This window comes from Argiope bruennichi, chromosome 10 (genome assembly GCF_947563725.1).
Source record: "Argiope bruennichi chromosome 10, qqArgBrue1.1, whole genome shotgun sequence".
NCBI classification, from domain to species: Eukaryota; Metazoa; Arthropoda; class Arachnida; order Araneae; family Araneidae; genus Argiope; species Argiope bruennichi.
Genome location: NC_079160.1, coordinates 67,581,720 through 67,595,615, shown reverse-complemented (window position 1 = coordinate 67,595,615; position 13,896 = coordinate 67,581,720). Strand labels below are relative to the sequence as shown.

The 13,896-nt window shown below is 26.2% G+C and overlaps 1 protein-coding gene across 2 annotated transcripts in view; it reads left to right on the top strand.

Annotated features, from left to right (window-relative positions):
• Positions 1-12,588, top strand: part of LOC129988007 (tyrosine-protein phosphatase non-receptor type 13-like) — a 140,959-nt gene extending 128,371 nt beyond the window's left edge. For both annotated transcript variants that reach the window (XM_056096075.1, XM_056096076.1), the window contains exons 28-34: positions 135-230; positions 1,897-1,989; positions 2,814-2,978; positions 5,222-5,977; positions 7,659-7,853; positions 9,533-9,624; positions 10,864-12,588. In XM_056096075.1, coding sequence (XP_055952050.1) covers positions 135-230; positions 1,897-1,989; positions 2,814-2,978; positions 5,222-5,977; positions 7,659-7,853; positions 9,533-9,624; positions 10,864-10,882 — 1,416 coding nt within the window. In that variant the 3' untranslated portion in view covers positions 10,883-12,588. The remainder of the gene's footprint in view (positions 1-134; positions 231-1,896; positions 1,990-2,813; positions 2,979-5,221; positions 5,978-7,658; positions 7,854-9,532; positions 9,625-10,863) is intronic.
• The last annotated feature ends 1,308 nt before the right edge of the window (positions 12,589-13,896 follow it).

Below are 13,896 nucleotides of genomic sequence, written 5' to 3'. Positions count from 1 at the left end.
TTATTTTCTGCAATAAAAGGGGAAAACTTTAATTTGTTTTGCTAAATTTATGTTGATTAAGATTTTTTGATAAATTCTTTACATTAATGTTTAGTACATTCCATTTTACTGTAATATACTTTGCACATTTTTAGGAAGCTCTAGAAGTTTTACGATCTGCCCCTACAGAAGTGATTTTAAAAGTGTTCAGACCTTCGAAATCACTTATTCCTGCTTTCTCAACATTTAAGGTAAGCTTTATATACTAATGAGCTATAAATGTCCAACTCAGGTTCTTTATATATATATATATATATGTTTATTATTATTGTACAAAATACATTAATATGCATGTGTTTATTTTCCCAAATCTATTTTGATTGTGATGTCCAAAAGTAGTATGCTCCTGGATGAAAATAATTTTAATAGAATGCTTTAAATTTATTTAATTTCTTAATATTCTTGAGTTGAGAACTTATTCATTATAATAAACAATAAAAGAATAAATTAAGGTATAATTAAATTTAAAGATTTTTATTTTACCATGCATTTGACATACCAGATATGAATTCTCATAGAAAGATTGATTTCCAATCTATATATTTATAATGATTGTTTTATTTATTCATAAAATTATTGATTTTAATTTTGAATTGTACTTTCTAAGTAAACATTGAAATTTTTTTTAATAAACTGCATAATATTTGTCATTCAAATCATTCATTCTAATCAAAATATTCTTTTATTGTACTTTTTTTTTTTTTTTTGTCATTGTTACTGTGAAATAATATTTACGAAATCTTTTATATTTCTATCCATTCTCAATATAGAATTAAATATATAGTGTATTTGCATCACAAAACAGGCTTGTTTTTCCCAAAACTTAGCATCTTAATCTGCATTATAAAACCATAAATTCATAATTTTCTTATTGAAGTTGAAATGAGTTGTTACAATTACAAAATACTGTATATATGTTTGTAAATTGTATAAGCTTGATAATAATCAAATAGTTAAATAAAAAGCACTTGGAATTTATGAATTACATCTTGTTAATAATTTTTAACTTGTAAATTCTGGGAATGAAAATTTCATCATGTAGATTCTGCAGGAGAAACAGGGATATTCCCCCTCCTGCACACAATTCTAGTTATTAAAATTCTTAAATCCATTTAGATTATCTATGTGGACATTGTCATTGGCAGCAAAGTTATAAATAATGTGTGTTACAATACAACTGGATACGGAAACAATACTGTCTACAAGATTACTACAGACCTATTTCTTTAATATTGTTAACAAGGCTTCACATAGGTCATACTTATTTTACTCACAAACATTTACTTCATTCAGATACAGCTCCAATTTGTGCAAAATGTAGTACTATAATTTCAGTTCGGCATATCATTTGTGATTGCCTAAATACCGCTTTCTAAGAATAAAAAATTTTGGCAGAGATTATCCAAATTTGAAAGATATAATTGGCAAAACTTACCATATTAACATTTTCATTTTTACTTGACATCAATTTCATGCATAATATCTAATTTCTATTTTCACTTTGTTTTTTAACTTTACATCCCTTTACTGTAAGGAGTGATTTTTTTTGTATTTTAAGTTAACATGAGTTTGGCACAGCCTGGTCAGTATTTGCCCTTGAGCCATAAAAAAACAATCAAACCAAACCAAACCAAATCTTTCATATTGTGTGTGGGTGAAATTAAAGTCTTGTTTAATGGCTTAACTTTCTAGCATACCTATCATATAATAAAAGCTAAAAAAATTAAATAACATATCTCATTGTCCAATATCTAAGAAATTAAATCAAATTAATTTCACTTGATTGCATTGAATGTTTTGGTGAAAAGAATTTTATTGCTTTAGAAATGTGTGAAGAAACATTATTTCTGTTTACAGGGAGGAATTTGGCCATTTTTTGATTCTTCTTCCAGTTCTGCGAGCAGTTCCCTCTCTAGAACTGAAGCAAATGTGTATAATGTAGAGACAGGAGTAAGTTTATTGTTCTTTGTTACAATGAAAAATAAAAAATAAAAATAGTTTTAATTCAAATTGTTAAATTTTAAATTAGAAATTTCATTTATTTAGCGATTAAATGTTGCAGAATTGTTCTTGATGTTTATTATAAGTTTAGTGAATGAAAAAAAAATGTTTTTGGATTATTTAAATAATTTTATTTTGATAATCTTTTATGAAAAAATGATTCCTTTATTCTGACTTGTAGAAGTTTTAAATTTGAAAATTAAAAAATACTCACATGATCCATAAGAAACTTTAAACATGAAGTTTTTAAAACAAATGTGCTTTAATTTCATATACCAATAAAGCTAAAGATATTCTACTAAGATGCATATTTCTTAGCTTCCGTGAAGGAAAGCTAAGGAATATGTAAAAATTTATTATGTTTGCTTCTGTTCTCAATGACTGTGAAAGGAAAAAAGAAAGGATTTATTTGTTAATTGTGTGCCATTAGTGAACAGAATTAATAGTTATTAATGAACAGAATTAAGTTATTAATGAACTGTTATTAGTGAACAGAATTAATATAATTAATTTATTATTAATTGCTGGTTTACAATTAATATACAAGTATTAAAAAAACCCGACTGTTTTTCAAAGTTAAGTGTTTGGTAAAAAAAAATGTTACTTTCACCGAGTTTAACCTGAAATGGGTTATGCTGCTGGGTTTTAAACTGGTCATATGTTTCAGAAATATATTTTCATTTCTGATATTTTAAGCACTCTATAATTACTTGCTTTTATCTTTAGCTATACTGAACTTTTATTGTCTTGACTGAAAATTAAAAATTTCTTAGGAATTCGAAGTCACTCTCGTGAAAAGGGGAGGTAGCTTAGGATTTACCATCTCAAAAAAAGAGGGACTACTTGGAGGTTCAGATGAAGGAATTTATGTGAAGGCACTTGTAAGAGAACCTGCCATGTCTGATGGAAGAATACAACCCGGTGATAAAATAGTGAAGGTAAAAATGTCATTGTTTGTATTCATTCTATTAATTTCTTGTTTTCAGATATCAAATTTTATTCTATTGTTTGCTATTTCATGGTTGATTTCTATTTTGAATATTCTGAATTATGTCTTTATGTAGTGTCTATGTATAATTAGACACTACATAAAATGCATATGTTTATACGTAAATATGTACATGTATCTACATAAATATGTATATGCATCTACATAATTATGTATGTTTTTCATTCTTATAAAAAAATTAATGATGAAGATTTTGTTTCCAACCCTACATTGGTGATGAGCCAAGATTGACTTTTAGGCTGTTAAATAATTACTGTGGAATGTATGTTTTAAAATTTTGTATTGTTATTTGATGCGATTGAAAAACATGAAAAATTGAATCAATCCATTATGGCAGATATCATTAAGTTAGTATTTTCAAGACAAATTACTGTGGGTACAAATTAAAAAGTGCATGTAATATGAAAAAAAAAAAAAAAAAAAATACAAAAGTGGAAAATATTTCTCAGTTTATCCAAAAAAACAGTTTTTTAATCTTAATTTTCACATTGGCAAAAGCATATGATATTGTTTTAATGAATAGCTTTGAATTTCATAATAACAGTAAAAGCATTGTAACAGATTGCATATTATATTAAATATTACAAAAAACTATAAGAAATAACGAAAAATTGTACTAAAATGCAATTTATATTATTAAAAAGAGTGTTTTTAGCTTTTAGATAATTCTAAAATCACTTTTCTGAGATTTATAATTTTAGAAGATATGGTTGATACATATTTCCATTGGTAAGTGATAGCATTTATCTATCTGGCATTGATTAAGCCTATTTTTTACAAATGATTTCTGTTTGACTTCTATTTCTTGATTTTACAACCTCTTTTCTCTCATTGAATTGAATTCTGGTAATGAGCGAGCCCTCTCTAGAGCATTTCTAATAATATTTTGATGCATTATTAGCTAGGCATAGAATTAAATGAAGCTTTAGGAAAGTTCAATTAAACAGAAGTAGTGTATAGGGTTTGTGTACATTTGGCTGTTGCTATTTACAATAAAATATAAGATTGATTTCTATTCAATATGAATCTGGGTTCTGAATTCAGTATTAAATGAGCATTCATTTTGATTTTTTTTTTAGTTCAAAAGGCAATCTAAAAAATTCAAACAATTCATTAATCTTGAAATTTTGTTAATTCATCTCTCATTTAAATAAATACCTTTTTAATTAAATTGGGCTGAATTCTATATGGTTCATTGAGAAATATGTATCAAAAATTGTATGCAGTAGGACTTTATATACTTAAAATTGAGATAAGATATGCCAAATATAAATATATTATCTTTTCATATGTATTTCTGATAGGGGCCCAACCACTGCACAGGTGCTTTGTTTTTATTTGTCGTCTTTAACACTCAAGTGGTTTTATGAAATGAAAACACTTTCATGAAATCCTTAAACTAGTTATTATTAAAACATTTATATGAAAAAATAAACAGATTTCCTTTTTAATAACTTTTTTATACTTCACATATCAAAAACCTTGATTCAGCACACAGATATTTTAATTTTTTATAACGGATTTATTTTGAAGTTGTAAAACCAATTTAAATTTGTACAAAAACGCTTTTAATTGTCAGAATCTTTCTTCCATTTGTGTTTTAGTTTTGATACATCCAAGTAATATGCTTCATTGAGTGTTCAAATGCCAAGATCAAATTTGATGCCTAAATTTTGGTTTCCAAAATCGAATTCTGTTAAAGGTGTAAATTATTTCTGAAGTAAAATGTTGTTATTTGGTTGTAGTTCCTGGGTTTACTTGTAGATTTCCTTATCTTTTTAATTAAATTCAAAAATAGTAAATGATTTTTTAATCTGATGTGTGTCTAAAAAAGGATTTATGTTAATGTTGTGGAATAATTTTATTTTTTCCCTATATGTCAGTCATTAATTCTGTCTCAATAACCAATTAATTCTAAAGATTTAGATAATTGAGTATATTAACAATATTATTTACACAGTGTATAGTTTATGAAAAAATCTTGCATGTTGTGAATGTTACCATAAACTTTTGCAATTTATAATTTGCAAAATGTTTGACTTTGAAATTATGATTGTTGATTTCAGTTTGTAAATATTATATAATTTAATTTGTATACATTTGGTCTGTAAGAATTGTCAATCCTGCAATATATTTCATTTTATTCATGAAAATCTAATTTTTATGTTTCAGGTTAATGGTACTGACATGTCCACAATGACTCATGCAGAAGCAATAGAGTTTATGCGCAATACACCAAATTCTGTCACACTAACTTTGTTTCGTACAGAACCTCCACTAACACCTGGATGCTTGGATGAAGACTATTCCATAACAAAACCATTGCGATGGGAAGCAGTGGGCTTGATAAACGATCGCTTAAAGCAAAAAAAGAATTCTGATGAAAATGGGGTTCCATCAAGAAAACTAAAGAGAAAACTTGGAAGAATATCTAATGCACCAAGCAATTCCTCCTCTGAAAGCTCTGATAGTTCCAATTCATCCAGCGGTCAAGAACATGTTATTGAAGAAATGGTTGAGCCTTGTGATTCAGTTGATGACTTGAGTTTGGAAGGCATTGGACTTCAAAGGAATCAAAGACCAAAATCCCTAGATATGTTGAATTCATCTGATCGAAAAAGATATCCTGCATATACCGATGAAGAAAGTTTTCATCGACAGTCCAGCGTCATGTGCTCCAATGCTGATTCAAAAAATAAAAATGATGAAGGCCAAAATGACAGCTCATCTGAAAAGGCTGGGAAAAATTTATTGAAATGGAGAGGAAGTACCTTGCCTCATACTGATGAGCCTGATAATCCTGATATCAGTCTTGATAAATGTTCTACCTCTATAATCAGTCTTGAGAATGAAACCTCTGTTGAATCCACATCAGATGATGAAAAACCAGTACCATTTCCAAGGACAACAAGTTGTTCGGAGTATTGGGTAAGCTATTAAAAAAAATCTACATTTGGAAGAGACTGATATTCACTAATTCTAAATAATTATGTAGTTTTGCAATTATTATCAAACTTCCACTGCAACTTAAATTTCAAGAATCGCAAGGATCCAGTTTGCCACTTTATTTTCAAATTTAAGACCTAGTATATTCTCTTTGTACAATTAGGACTGTAATAGCAAATATAAGGTAGAATAATTTTGCTGCCTTCTGAGAACAATAATTTGAAATTTGAGTACCAATAAAAATATTGAGAATCAAAAAGAAAAAAAAAATCAGTTATGTTATTAAAACCTACAATTTTATGAATTATCTTTCAAAATACAATTTTGCTGATCAGCTTCTGCCTCTCTTCATTGCATACATAATAAAATCTAAACATTACTTAAATTACAATTACTAAGCATTAAAATTTTACACATTAAATACAATGATTAACGTAATTAATATTTTAATTTATATAATAAAATTTTTACATGCACTCACAATCTAAATAATATTGTATTCAAAATACCCTCACCAACATTCACAATATAAGATATTTCTTGAAATATAGCACTCTTTCTATTATAATTAAAGAAGTAAATCTTGTGCCCTACTGTGGTTGATTTCAGAGTGCAGTTACTCACTTTATCATTGATAGTGAAGCTAATTTATGTTGTATGCATCATTTAGAAATCTGATTGTCTCTACTTAAATATTTTATAAACTGATATGTGTTTATATAATACTAGAGAATTGTTTTCTAGTTACAAGTCTTATGTCTTTACTTATAGCATATTTAAAATTAATTAGTATTTTAATCAATATATTAAAATCTTAAGTAACCTTGGATCAATAACTTACTTGAATCCTGCGTAATGTGTCCTAGAATTGTTAAAATACAACATAATTTTTTAAAGATTTATAAAATAAAATTATAAGATACTGTAAAAAACTTTATATTTAGTTTTGTTTTTTAAATTACTTTTAATTATATTTTGCTATATTTCTCACTCTGTCATTATATTCTTTCTTTTTCTTTTTACTTGCTTCAACAAAAGTCTCTCTATTTGTATAGAGATGTTTCTTATTTCCTTTCTACTTTTAGTACCAGATATTCCATTAAAATGAAATACAGTATTGGTAATTGTAGAGAGGGAATAGGTGAATTTAGCTTTAATGTTAAGTTATTTTCCTTATTTCTTAAAAAATATGCAAAATAACAAATAAAGTTATTGATATTTTTATTCTGTTGAATGCATTTTATTATTCACTTTCTTGTAATATCTGAAAAATGAGTTTATTATAGATTTTCTTCTTTACTGTGAATCTTTTTTTTAAATTTACATTCTAATAGGACAATGATATATGTAAACCTCTTCTTTTTCTTCAATAATTCATAAAATTGTTATTTTTATATCTTCAGTCAGAGCACTAGAAAAAAAATTTTCAATAAGCAAGGACAGTAATTTTTAGAATATTACAAATTTGTTTATGTATCAAATTTCGATAGATTAACTAACAGTTGAATTCCAAGATGTGAAAATCTATAGTTTCATTTACTCAGCATGTTTGATAATAAATTATTAAATAAAAATAAGATTTTCATTAAGTTTTTCTAATTTATCAAAATGATCAAATATCAGCTTTAGCCAATGGTAATTCAATATTTGATATTTCAAATAGGTAAACACTTTTGATGTGGAGTTGGATAGAGGTTGGCATGGTCGTTTGGGTTTCAGTTTACATGATCCACCTCCTGAGTCACCAAATTCTCCAAGAAATATATTGCCAAAAGCTGCAGAAGTAAAAGCTGTGTATCCCGGTAGTTTGGCTGACAAAGATGGAAGAATTAAAGTTGGAGATCGCTTAATTCGAATAGTAAGTTGCACTTTAAATATCTTCATTTTGTTAGAAATTTGTACAAGGCTTGATTCTAATCCTTAGGCAATGTAAAATTTGCATTTGAAGTTGTGCATATATAATAAGGAGAATAACACAATTGTAGCATTCAATATTATGGGCTTTTTTGCTAAATTATTTGATTTTGTTTACTAGTATTTATTTAACTTATTAATGTCTAACTTAATTTAATGCAACTTTCAGTAAATTTCTTTTCTATTATGTTGGAAACTCCAAAATTATAATTGTTAAGTAAAATTAAAATGACAATTTCTTTTACAAAAAAATATCAGAACGTCCTTAAAGAGTCATTAAAATTTTTTTTAAATTTAGAATTCATGTCAATGGTTAGATTTTATCAAAAATTTCTGTAAATTATTAAACTATGGATAAGATTAAAATTTTTATGCGAATGAGTTTTCCCTCCCTTATATGTTAATCATTTTATTTGTATTCCTTGATCACATGATAATAGTGACCATATGTAAGATATTTTTCTTGAAATTTGATTACTTAAAATAAGATGAAATATATAAATGATCATACATTTAAAATTTTGAAAGAAATATGTTTTTGTGTTTGTACTTGCCACTCTTGTAAGACTTCTGTCACTAACGACCACCTTTCCAATGACAGCATATATGAATATAGTAAAGTACCAAGTAATTAAATAATAATTGCTTTTAAAATCTTTCTGTTATTTCAAAAATAAAGCATAATTTTTTTTTCAATAATGATACTTTGCCTGCAAGAATCTGGGGAATGGATATGGAGATTAAATATTATTTAGATATTTTAGGAAAATATTCAGATTTTTTTTTAAAATGTAGAAAAGAAACAACCGAATCCATTTAATTTAGCCATTTAAATGAAATATAACTAGCCTAAAAATTGGTACTGTGGGTTTTAATAGGTTGAAATGTAGTTGAATAAATAGCTTTTGATTTTATTCAAAAAATGCAAAAATAATCCCAATGCTGCAAGCTTGAGAGCGATAAAAGTTGTTCAAATTATAGGAAACAGCATCTGAAATATAAATATTTAAAAAATAATTGTTTGGATTTTCTTTAACATGTGTTTTACTGTTACCTGCATATAATATTTAAAATTGTTAAAAATGCAAAATTTTCGTAATTTAAATTTTGACTCTAATTTCTTTAACTGCATTTCTTAAATCCCTAATTATGTTCCATTTTATTTTGGACATTTATTATTTCCTTCTATAAAAGTGAGCTAAGAACATTTGGGGTACATATGCTCACACAAACTGTTACAACTTCTTAGGCACATAGATATTATACCCTATTCTTCAGCCTATACCTATATTATACCTACTATACCTATTCTGGCTCTATTCTAAACATTTGTTGGGGACCTTATATAAATGATGCCATTATGTCTTGATTACTCTAAGTTGACTGCTAGTCAATATTTGAGAAACAGGTAAACTAAAGTTTAAATAATGAAGTATTTCAGAATTTGAAAAATTTTTGATACCATTAAAAAAGTTTTCATTAGTTTTTTTAGATAAATCAGGATAAGATTTCAGCTGTCATTAGTTTTTTCTAATAATAAATTATTTAAATTATCAGAACTTTCAACAAAGTATTTGAAAATATAATTCTATGAATTCTAACATTTTTTTTTTTTTTCTTTAGATAAACAGAGAATGTCTGTTAAATAAATCTGCAACAGAAGTAATCGAAATTTTAAGAAGAACAGGAGGTTTAATTAAAATGGTTTTTTGTCGGTGAGTTCTGTTTATTTATTTATTTTTTATGCTGAGTTACCTGTTTCTATGAAATTATTCAAATAGTATACTAAATACTCAGCTTTGGTTGTAATTCTCAATTTATTATAATTTTATATTTCATTTCTGATCTATTATCTATTTCTGTCTTTTTTTTATTCATTTTCAAATGGTCAGTTCATAGATGGACTGGCATATGTGCTTCGGATATTTTACCGTGTTTGTGAAATAAAACTAAAATTTTGGATTTTAATAAATCTCTAAAATGTTAAAAGAAAAAGGTAAATGCAATTTAAATAACAAGCTTGTGAAAGCAACTTGTAAATTTAGTACTTGTCAATGAATCTGCCCAACTCTAAACATTATCTACAATTATAATTTTATTCATGCAAATACTTTGCCATAATGCTGAAAATATTCAATAACAACTGTAAAGGTTTGCAAATCAATGACTATTCTTTAAACACCTTTTGTACTCTAACCATATGTATATCATTTAATTTCCCTATGTTTTAGAAATTTCTTTTAAGTTCAATTTTATGAATTATTTGATTTTGTGTATAAAAAAATTATGATCATATGAAAAATTTAATGTAGATGGTAACAGAATCATTACTACTATTATGCATTCAGTTCTAAAATACAGCCATTATCATTTCAAAAATAAAAAATACCTCACTTATACTCATTTATTTTTAAAGTTGGCAATTATGAAGTCTAATTCAGAAGTTTGTAATTGTACATTTTTAATATCATAATTTTAATTTAGATTTGAAACTATTTGTTGAGTTAAATCTTTTCTTCAGCTTCCTACATGCTCAATATGGTTTTTAATTCTGAGTAAAATCAATAAAAATTGTTTACTTGATTATGTTTTATATCATTTTCAAACTGGGTTGAGTGCCTTCTAATAACTATTGCCTATGCAAATCCTCTGTTTTTAAAAGAAAATTGCATTTCAGAGTATTTTCAACTGATTTCTAACTTTTTTAGATTAGTTTTCACTATGTGCATTGTGTTATGTCTCATGTTTTATTGTGAAAATTTAAAGAAGGGATATTGATTCAAGTTTGCAGGAATCTTGATTTCAAAAGTTAAAAGAATAATCATAATTTTGTTTCAAAATGGATTGTTGACTTAACTAAACCTAACCAGTATTTATAATGCAAATGTATTAAATATCATTTATGCATCTTTTCCTATATATTTTTTAAAAATTACTTTTGCACTTTTTTCTAGATTGGAAAAACGGACATGAACACCAGGACCGAATAATTCCTTCTAGTCACAAATTGTAATAATCAGTCTCAATTATACAGGTCATATTATTGCCATACTTGTTTGTTTTAATGATTTAGCTGCTAGCATTTGACAGAATCTCATGAAACTTGCTTGTATATTCTTCATTCCCATTTTTATTTCATGAAAGAAAGGAAACTGTTTGCTCTGACTGCATTTAGAACTTGTATTTGATTATTTCTGCAAAGTTTTGTTTTCTGTAATTACTTATTTATATTTCCTTAAATGATCTTAGTGCATTTGAACACAAATGATTGATGCCAGCACTGTTTTAAGATAAATATTACAAATAGTATGAACTTGATTCAAGTTTAAATGTATTTTGGACCAAATATGATGATACCTCTGCATTTTCTGCATGACAGTATTTTTTTAAAGATAAATTTTTTTTTATTAATATTTATTGTTTTTTAAATATGTGTGTCATATAAATTAAAAACAATTTTGAGATATATGTATACATTTTTGCAGCAATAATACTTTTTTTAGTCCATTCATATCATTCTGGTAAAAGTATGTGATAATTACCCATGCCTTACAATGAGTTGTGACATAATTTCATATTTTTCAACATCTGTAGTTGCATCATTTGTAATAAATATTTCTCGATATATGACATCTAACTGAATATTATGTAGACTATATATTTTTGACTTTGAAACTTAAATTAGATGCACTGAAATATATATACATATATTTAACATTTACTGCTCACTATTTTGTCAAGTTTATAGTTATGCACTGATTGCATTTACATTTTTCTATGTTAACATTATTTGTAGATGATACCTAAAAGTTCACAACTTCATGTTAGTTCAATTTAGATAAATGAAACATTATTTTTTTTTCTATAAAAGCACCAAAATTCAAATTTTGCATTTATTCACTATTGTAATCAGGTTCTAGTTTTTATGTTTTTGTAATTCTTGCCATATAATTAGGTTATGAAAAAAAATATTGCACTTATGATTTCTAAAATGTGATTGTCTTTTCAGATTGTGTAGTACATTTTTCACTTTTAGATTTTGAATTAGTGAATTTGCAAATCTGTGTGCACTTGAATATATATCAGAGAAAAAAATCTTATTGCATTTCACCTCAATGCCTTTCACAAATGTGCCTATTTCACTTACATAGTAATGACTATTTTGTTATTGAATGTGAAATTTCAAATAATTAAATGGAACTTGCATTTCTGATAGCAATACTTTTCTTCTTATAGATTTTTTAATATTAAATACAATTGTTGTTAAACGATCTCCGTCCATTATCTTTTAAATAAATATAAATCCAAAGTATATTTAATTTTTAAATTGACATGTATAATATGTTGTGTGCACTGAAGTCTTTCCATGTTTTTTATGTATTGCCATAAATGTATGCATTTTTCCATGCGGATTTTTTTTCTTTTCAATTTGATTAGAAAAATGGGACCAATTTTAATAACTTTTGTGCACTTGCCTGAGAAAAAAAAATTACTATTTTCCATAATATTATATTACTGATTATCATAATTTCTTGCTTGAAACAGCAAGTTAAAATAGTTTCGGCTATTAATGCCTTCCATTGCTCATTCATTTTGTCGTATATTGTACTGTAGAATTCCAAGTATATCACTTGTAAATTGTTATGAAGAATAAATAATAAATTTTGTTATAATCTTGAGTGGAATTTTTTTATTTTGAGTACACCATCTCTTTCTGAACATTTGACTATTTATTTAATGTTACATTGCATTTATTGATTTATATAAAGCATACGAGCAAGTTAAGTTATTTTTTAGTGAAAATATTTATATCTAATTTCTTTAAAAAAAAAAAAAAAATTTTTTTAAAGAGTTTTTCTTTGCACTTTTTTTAATGTTTTTTAGAATATTTCTACGATTTCATTGCTCTATTAAAGGAATAGTTCAGGCTTTCTTTTTAAACATTTGTGCCTTTTGTTGCTTCTATTTAAATGGGATTGATATTTTGCATAGTTACATTTTTTTATGGCCTAATTCGAATTTCAAGTACATGGTTAACAATGAAGGCATTTAATCATCAAACATGAATATAACTTCAAATATGGAAAAAGCAATTTTTTAAATAATTGCAAGGATTGTGTATGATTATTTGATGATCTGAATAGAGTGTAGATAATTTATTATTTTAACAATTTATTTGCAATATAAAGAAAACTACAAACTTTCGTAACAAAATATGTATGCTTTTGCATATGTTTCAATACATTTCTTGGGGGACTTTAAAGCATAATAATAATTAGCCCTCCATTTTAAAGCCACTTTTTCTCACATGCGGTCTGTTTGGGGACGAACCACAAATGGGAATCAGATGATGAAGTTGAATCTAAACTGGCAAACCTTTTCCCACTACACCAGGGAAAGGAAGTTCGATTCCCAATGGATGCTCCTGTGCTGTAAACACGGTGAATTTCCCATGAAGTCGGACTTAAAGTTGGGATTCACTTATCACAAAGTTGAAAGACTTTATAAAAAAATTACCAATGGTAATGTCATACATTGATTGTAATTTTAAACTAAGAGTAATAAAATTCAGGCGAAACATGCACTTGACCAAATTTTAAAATTATAATTCACATCTACGATGCTATTTTGAATACTAAGACAATTCATTCTTTTGAAATTTTCTGTCTGCAAAATAAATGACTTGCCAAAATTTTCTAATTTGCAAATATGCTTACTTTGATTTTGTATCCTTTCATGAGTTTTTTTTAGTTATTAATCAAAAAAATATTGTATGAAAATAATAGAAAATAATTTTCTGGTATGGGAATTACACATTTTTATAATCTGTTTCTTTACTCCGTTTTTATAATCTGCAGTTGTCTTTAAAAAAATGAATATTTGCTTTGCTGATGCCCTGGCTATATAATGGCTCATATAATGACTATAATGGCTCATCCGTTGAGATTGCATACTCCCTGAAACTGCAAACTCCCTGAATTTATTTA